The sequence below is a fragment of the Mus caroli genome, chromosome 7 (genome assembly GCF_900094665.2).
Source record: "Mus caroli chromosome 7, CAROLI_EIJ_v1.1, whole genome shotgun sequence".
Classification (NCBI taxonomy): domain Eukaryota; kingdom Metazoa; phylum Chordata; class Mammalia; order Rodentia; family Muridae; genus Mus; species Mus caroli.
This window is the reverse complement of record NC_034576.1, coordinates 44,891,815-44,899,409: the sequence shown is the minus strand read 5'-3', so window position 1 is coordinate 44,899,409 and position 7,595 is coordinate 44,891,815. Positions and strand designations below refer to the sequence as shown.

At 47.2% G+C, this 7,595-nt stretch overlaps 1 protein-coding gene across 1 annotated transcript in view; it reads right to left on the bottom strand.

Annotated features, from left to right (window-relative positions):
• Positions 1-7,595, bottom strand: part of Ceacam18 (carcinoembryonic antigen related cell adhesion molecule 18) — a 19,696-nt gene that overhangs the window by 7,389 nt on the left and 4,712 nt on the right. Inside the window, exons 4-5 of the mRNA XM_021167520.1 lie at positions 5,475-5,750; positions 1,857-1,994 (exon numbers count right to left, since the gene is read on the bottom strand). Of these exons, the coding sequence (XP_021023179.1) occupies positions 1,857-1,994; positions 5,475-5,750 (414 nt within the window). The remainder of the gene's footprint in view (positions 1-1,856; positions 1,995-5,474; positions 5,751-7,595) is intronic.

Genomic DNA, 7,595 nt, shown 5'->3' with positions numbered 1-7,595 from the left:
AGGCCCCTTGGACTTGCAAATTTTATATGCCCCAATATAGGGGAATGCCAGGGCCAAAAGAATGGGAATGGGTGGGTAGGGAAGTGGGGGGGCGCTATGGGGGACTTTTGGGATAGCATTGGAAATGTAATTGAGGAAAATATGTAATAAAAAATATTAAAAATTTAAAAAAAAGACATAAGGACTAGTGAAGTAAGATATGTAGTGGGTTTGGCCTAATGCTGCTTGTATTATGTAATTTTGGTCCCCAAAACTGCCTACATGAGTGTCTACACGTAAGACACTGAAGGGACCCTGCTCCCAGTTGGTTCTGATTGGTAAATAAAGAGTCTGGCAGCCAATGGCTGGGCAGGCCAGACAGGGGCGGAACTTTTAGTATTCCCAGGCTCGGGAGTGAGAGGAAGAAGGAAAAATGAGAGCTGCCATGCTGGAACTGTGTGCAGGAGAGGAGAGATGCCATGCCTGAGAAGATGGCAGGAGAGAGAGGTATGGCAGCCATGTGAAGGAGCTGAGAGGGTGCAGCTGGAGTGCGGCCCAGCTGGGCAGCCCTCTGGGTCCACAGCAGCAAACATAGAACACAGAATGTATCAAGTAGTAACTCAGGATTATCTCGGGAGGCAGATTAACCACATGGAGGTTAGGAAGTGGCCCAGCTATTGTGCTGTGTAAGGCATAGCAAAATATAAAGGCTGTATGTGTCTTTCATTCGAGAACATAAACAATTGGGGTGGGTAGCAGGACCCACTGCTGGGACGGTTTATTAATTATTTATTTCTACAAAGATAGGTTATTGGAAGGGATACCATTGAAGGGAGGACTGGAATCCCAGCTTCTTCCCTTTGCTTTCTGCTCATTACAAGGTGAGAAGCCAGAATGCATTGCTTTGGCACAGGTCCAGTAGCAATGGGGGCAACTATGAACTGAAAGTTCTGAAACTGTGATCCAAGATTTATCTTAATTTTTGTAAGTAAGTTGACTCAGGTATTTTGTTACAGTAGCAGACTGATACCATCACCACCGTCATCACTATCACCATCACCACCATCCACCACCATGATTACACCATCATCTCATGATGTATCCCCTAGCTAACCTGGAGCTCACTATGTAGACTAGGATGGCCTAGAACCCACAGAGACCCACCTGCCCACTACTTCCCAAGTGCTGGGACAAAAGGTGTATGCCAGCACATCCAGACCCACCTTCCTTTTTAGGAGTCTCTCACTTACTGTTTCAGCTAGCCTGGTGGTTGACCAGTAAGCCCCTGGAATATGCCTGCCATCCTCTGCTGCTCGGATTACAGACACACACTGCCATGGATGGTTTTTACATGGGTGTTGGGGATATAAATTTAAGTCTTCATTCTTCAATAGAAAAAATTTTACCATTGTGCCATTTCCCTGGCTCCATCACTATTACTTCTGAATTTCATGCCAGGGCAGTTTTGGTCCCCCTAACCTAACCTGGGTATATTTTTAGCTATCTAATCCAGAATAGTGGTGGATTTTACTACTGGCATTTAGTGGTCAGGTGCCAGGGGTGGTGCTCACCATCTTACCACACCCAGGATAGTCTTACTCTCCCATCTGGAACAACTAGCTCTCTTAAGTATGGTCAGTGCTGAAGTTGAAGTGCTGTACTCTTCGGAGACCATGACTAATCCACCCTTCAGCACCCAGCACGTGTCGCTAGCTCCTTCATCATGAGCTCTCTCTTCCACTAGCTTCTGGTCCTGGGGATCTATCTGTCTGCCTCATAAGAACCCTGGTGTCCAGTTCTGGACAGTCTCGCCATCTCTCCATGCCTCCTGGATCATGAGGCCAAGCCCTGACCCCATGATGTAGAACAATGGTCACCTCTGGAGCAGAATTGGAACAGGTTGCAGACCAGGACTTGACACACGAAGGCACCTCCCAGGGATGTCAACAGGATGAGAAATATCACCAAGGGTCCTGGGATGTAGAGCTCTCTGTTCACAGTAGGCAGTGGTGGCCCTGGGTGGAGAGGACAACACCACAATTAGAACACTCATTAAACTCATTTCTTCACTCACTGTCATAGCCAGAGTTTCTATTGCTGTGATAAAACACCATGACCAAAGCAACTTGCAGAGGAAAGGACTTATTTTATCTTACAGTCTATCATGAAGGGAAGTCAGGACAGGAACTCAAGCAGAAATCTGGAGGTAGGAACTAAAGCACAGGCCATGAGGATCAAGACTTGCTGTCTGATTTGCTCAGCTGGCTTTCTTATAACAGCCAAGACCACCTGTTGCCCAGGGGTAGCACTGCCCACAGTGGACTGGACCTTCCCACACAAGTCATTAATTAGGAAAATGTCCCACATATTTGTCTACAGGCCAATATTATGAAGGCATTTTTCTCAGGTAAGATGGCTTTCTTCCCAGATACTTCTAGGCTTATGTAAATTGACAAAAAAAAAAAAAAAAAAAAAACCAACCAGCACACTTGGCCACCTGGGGGTTCTTCAAAGATTTCTCGGTACCCACTGTGTACAAAGTACTATTCAGTACTTTGATCATCAGTGATCAAAATGAATTCCTTGGGGCTGGTGAGATCGGTCGGGGAATAAAGTGTTCACAAAGCAAGCCATGTAAAGGTGGAAGGGGAGAACCGACTCCACAAAGTTGGTCTTCACCCTCTGTAGATGCACCACTCTGTAGATATGCACCATGTACACACACAATAAAAATAAAATAAAGACAACCCCTTGCTCTTCTGGGATAACTTCCGGGGGGGGAGGACATGATACTTGATATTGAGAACTTGACTGATTTAGAGTCAACAATGAGAGACACTGCGGGACAGGTCTAGTAGGGGATTTCCAGAGAGGTTTAGCTGAAGAGGGAAGATCCATCCCATGGGCCGTGGTACCAGACTAAATAAAAAAGCGAGCCCAGCACCAACACTCAGCTCTCTGCACCCTGACCAGCTGCCTCCCACTCCCACTGCCATGACTCTGCTGACACAATGAGCTGCGCCGTTGCACCACAGACTGAGATAAAGTCCATCCTTAGCTATTTTGAGAGTGGGGATGGATGCAGACAATGGATGGTGGAGCAAAGAAGCAGCAAGCATACTAGGTCCTGCGGATAGGGAGTTGTAAGGGGTGCAGTGCTGGCTACACAGGGTCATTAACTCGCTGAAGACGATCGCAGAGCGCCAGCGGCATGCCAGACACTGCAGTAAGGGACAAGGAGCGAGCTAATGGCTGGACAGCCTTGCCTTCCTAAAGCCCAGTCTTGCGGAGTAGAAAATGATGAATGGGGGAGCCTCAGAAGCACGCTCTGCTGAATCAGCCTCCAGTCTTCCCTGGGGTGTGCAGCAGGCTGGCCACCTTTCATGCAGTCTTCTACAGTGTTCTGATTCTCACAGCAACCTACTGCAGAGGCATTGTCCTAGCTCTGCACATGGGAAAACGGAGTCTGGAAATGGTGACATTCTTGCTCCTGGCTCACATTAGTTACAGAGCTAGAAATGGAATCCTTTGATTCTAGAGCATTGTGTGTGTGTGTGTGTGTGTGTGTGTGTGTGTGATGTGTACACATACATGTGTTTGGTCATGCATATGACGGTCAGAAGTTAATCTCAAGTGTCATTCTGAAGGTGTTCCCTAATGTGAGTTTTTAAAAAGTTACATCCAGTTACTTGCCTGTGTGTGGATATCAGAGGACAATTTGAGGGAGCCATCCCTCTCCTTCTTGTATTATTGGAGGTCTCTGGGATTGAACTCAGTTTGCCAGGCTTGGAGGCAAGTACTTCCATTTGCTGATCCGTCTTAATAGTTCACCTTGCTATTTTGTTTTGTTTGAGACAGTATCTCACTGTATAGCCCTGCCTGGTCAAGAATTCTCTATATAGATCAGCTGTCCTCAGACCCAGAGATCTGCCTGCTTCCTCTTCCTGACCTCATTTCAGTTTTCAAGATAAGCTTTCGCACTGGCCTGGAACTCTCAAAGTGGGCAGGTTGAGTGGCCTACAAGCCCCAGGGATTCTCCTGTCTCTGCCACCCGGGGTGCGATCACAGTGCACCACCATAGCTGACATTATTTTCACCTGGGCTCTGCATACGGATCTCCGGTCCTCACGCAAGCTTGCGTAGCAATCACGTGACTGCACCAAGCCCTCAGCTCGAGTCCCGCAGGGCTTAGTACCCTTGCCTTGGCTCACTCCCTGTTCCTGTCACTTTCTCTCTTTGTGGAAAATGACAGAGCTGCTGGGGAGAAACTGGGGCTTTCTTCGTTTGCAAATCTGCCCCAAGTTCCTTGTTTTGAAACCAGAAGAAATATGTATTTCTGCAGTGTCTTCCTGCTCTCTCCTCTGGGAGAGATACAGTACACTATGGATGCACTGAGAGCAAAGACTGTGGCGTCAGAGCCCCTTGGACAGGATTTCTCCACTTTCCCATATGCTATGGAGCTTTGGGTCAGGTACTCAACAACCCGGGGCTATGTTTCTTTACCTGTGAGACAGACGTGGATAGTATTGAACCACTCACTGTGCCAGGAGACCAGGATAGTCACACAGGCCAGGACTGTGGCTAGCACATAGGAAATAAATGCTGGCCAGTCTGGTGGACGTTGCTCTAACTCCAGGACTGGGGACTATGCATGATTGACAGAACGGGCAGCTTTGGTCAGATCCTCAGAGGATGAGGCGGGAGGGCTTCACTGAAGGGCTCTAGCAGGCAGGCCTGAGCATGGCAAACAAGGCTCTGGCAGGCCTTGCCCTTCCCCATTTTTTCTGCCCAGTTAAATTGTTAGGTAACATTACTAAAGCTAGCTCTTAAGGTCTATTCCCTTATTTGACCACTTCCTCATCCTGAGGCTGACTGCCAAGGTCCAGCTATCAAAGTTTTGAAGTCCAGCAATCAAAAGCTCTTTTTGGCTCACGTAATTAACATGCCCAATTAAAACAAACCAACTCGCCGGGCAGTGGTGGCACATGCCTTTAGTCCCAGCACTTGGGAGACAGAGGCAGGCAGATTTCTGAGTTTGAGGTCAGCCTGGTCTACAGAGTGAGTTCCAGGACAGCCAGGGCTATACAGAGAAACACTGTCTCAAAAAAACAAAAAACCCTCATCCTAACACTGGACTTCCTCTTTTTCCTCTATAAACTGCCATTTGGTTAAGGGCCACATCTGTTTCCCCTCTATCCAGAAGCAGTTCTTTGTCCTTTGGAGCAAATACCCCTTTTCTTTATCTCCCTTGTTCCTTTTCCCTTCTCTCCCACCCTCTGTCTCTGGTCTTTGTCTCTTATTCCCCTTCCCTTTGTCTTTCTGAGGCAAAGACACCTCCTTTGTGCTGAGAAGTTGGTTCTTGGTGTGTCCTATGCCGATGCTGGTCCCTTCATGTCACCAGAAGCTGTGAGTGGGGTGTAGCAGCAGAGGGGCCTCCTGTCTAGACAAAAAGCACATGGGAAGCAAAGTTTGGAGAGCATGGTGGTTGCACTCACGAGGTGGCTGGATGGTGACATCCCTGTAGAAGGTCAGCTGGGTCTCCGGGTTCTCCACAACACACCGGTAACTGCCCATCTGCTCCCAGGAGAGACTGGGGAGGGTCATGGTCTTCTCTGGGATGCTTAGGAGGGAGCCATTATGGATCCAGTAGTACCTGGACTCCGGCTTGGAGAAACAGTTACATTCCAGCTGCACATTGGAACCAATATCAGCAGTCAGCACACCAGCAAAGAAATAGGGCTGGGTCCACAGTGACACATAGTCTGGACCATCTGCAGAGACAGTGAAGGAGAAGACCACAACTGTATTTCTGATCCCTTGGGATGGCATCTTGTCCAGAAGACACATGGTGTCCCTCTATGTGCAATGAGCCCACCCCAGGTGACAACTGAAACAGTAGAGGTAGCTTCCATTCTGGGTTCTTGTGTACTAAACCTTGGTTGTCCTACACGCTCTATATAGTAAAAGGCATAAAGCAAAGCAGAAAAGCTCATCACACCAACTGTGTTACAGGAAGCAAGCTAGGCTCTGAATGTGTAATCCACAAAACTCATTGTTATGAGATATAAAGCAGGGGTGGTGGGAATAAGGGAGTACCTGGGGGAGGAGCAGGGGTGCTGCCAAGGTGTCTCCCTGAGAAATCATGCCATGTGACTGATCTGGTTTATTGTGGACAGGGAGCAGGGGGTGGGGCGGGGGACCTGGTGAATGGGTAGGGGCAAACAGAGCCAAGAGGGCAGAGAAATCGGGGATAGAGAAAGAAAGAGAGGCTGGCCAAGAATTCATGGGAACAGAGAGAGAAAGCATGAGGGGGAGGGAAGGTGGAAAGAGACAGACAGAGAAGAGAAGAGAAGAGAAGAGAAGAGAAGAGAAGAGAAGAGAAGAGAAGAGAAGAGAAGAGAAGAGAAGAGATGAGGAGTCTGGAATAGCCAGCAGTCCTCTTTATATGCTATGTCACTGTTGCTAAGTCCTTGGGAGGAGCCTAATGGGATTGTCTGTTAACCAACACTCATGTCATTTGGTCCATAAATGTTTCATCTTCAGATGCAAATCTCAGAGGAGAGGAAGCAGGTTCAAGTGCCCCTGTTCACACAAGAGCAGCAATTAGTTAGGGCTTAGCTACAGTTTAGGGGGCCTCAGTCTTGGTTCCAACCTGAAACCCATAAATGGCAGCACAGAGGTCAGGGGTTGTCTATCCTCCTGGGAATTAGTTTTCTTCAGATGGTGCCACAGGATTCATCTTAAGAAACAGGAGAACCACTGCGCAGTTTCTAACTAAAATGTAAAAATGATTTGCAATGTCTGACTGTGACTTTCAGCTGAGATTAAGTGTAAAAGGCAGTTGGCTGTTGAAATGTTCTGAGTGGGTGTTTACGAGTTCCTCGTGTTTGTTGGTGGTGCTGGTGGTGTGCTTGGGATCACATGGCTTCGTGCATGCCAGTGGGATTAGCTCCATTACTGAGTCGCACCCCATTTCCTCACTGCGGGATTCTATTCTATTCTAGATGCTATCAGTGACCTGTTTCTCACACCATGATTGGGTTTTTAAATCCAACTAGCTGTTGAATGTAGCAACGTCAGTGCAATGGGTGCGAGAAGAAAAAGTGAAGGTGATTTTCCTAAATTCAGAAGAGCATAACAAAATTAGTGAAAGGATCTGAGGGTTTCAGAGAGGTAACTAAATATTAATCTAAATATAATTACGGAGGAAGAGATGGCTCAGCAGCTCAGAGTACTTGCTGTCCATGCAGAGCTTGGTTCCCAGAACTCCACCCACATCAAGCAGTTCGGAACTGCCTGTAATTCCACCCTCTTTGGCCTCTGTTGGCACTCACACATACATGGCATAGACTCACACAGATATACACACATACACATAAATAAAAGCAAATGAGAAAGGCAAACTTGTGATCTGAAATGAATAAAGAATAATGAAATGAATAAGAATAAAAGATGGATTGTGCTGTGTGTGTGTGTGTGTGTGTGTTGGATTCATACATGTGTGGTGCATGAAAGTGTGGGCACATATATGATTTATATGTGCAGGTCAGAGGTTAATATCACAGGCATTCCTCAATCACTCTCAAGACATCTTTATTTCCTTTTTTTTTTTTTTT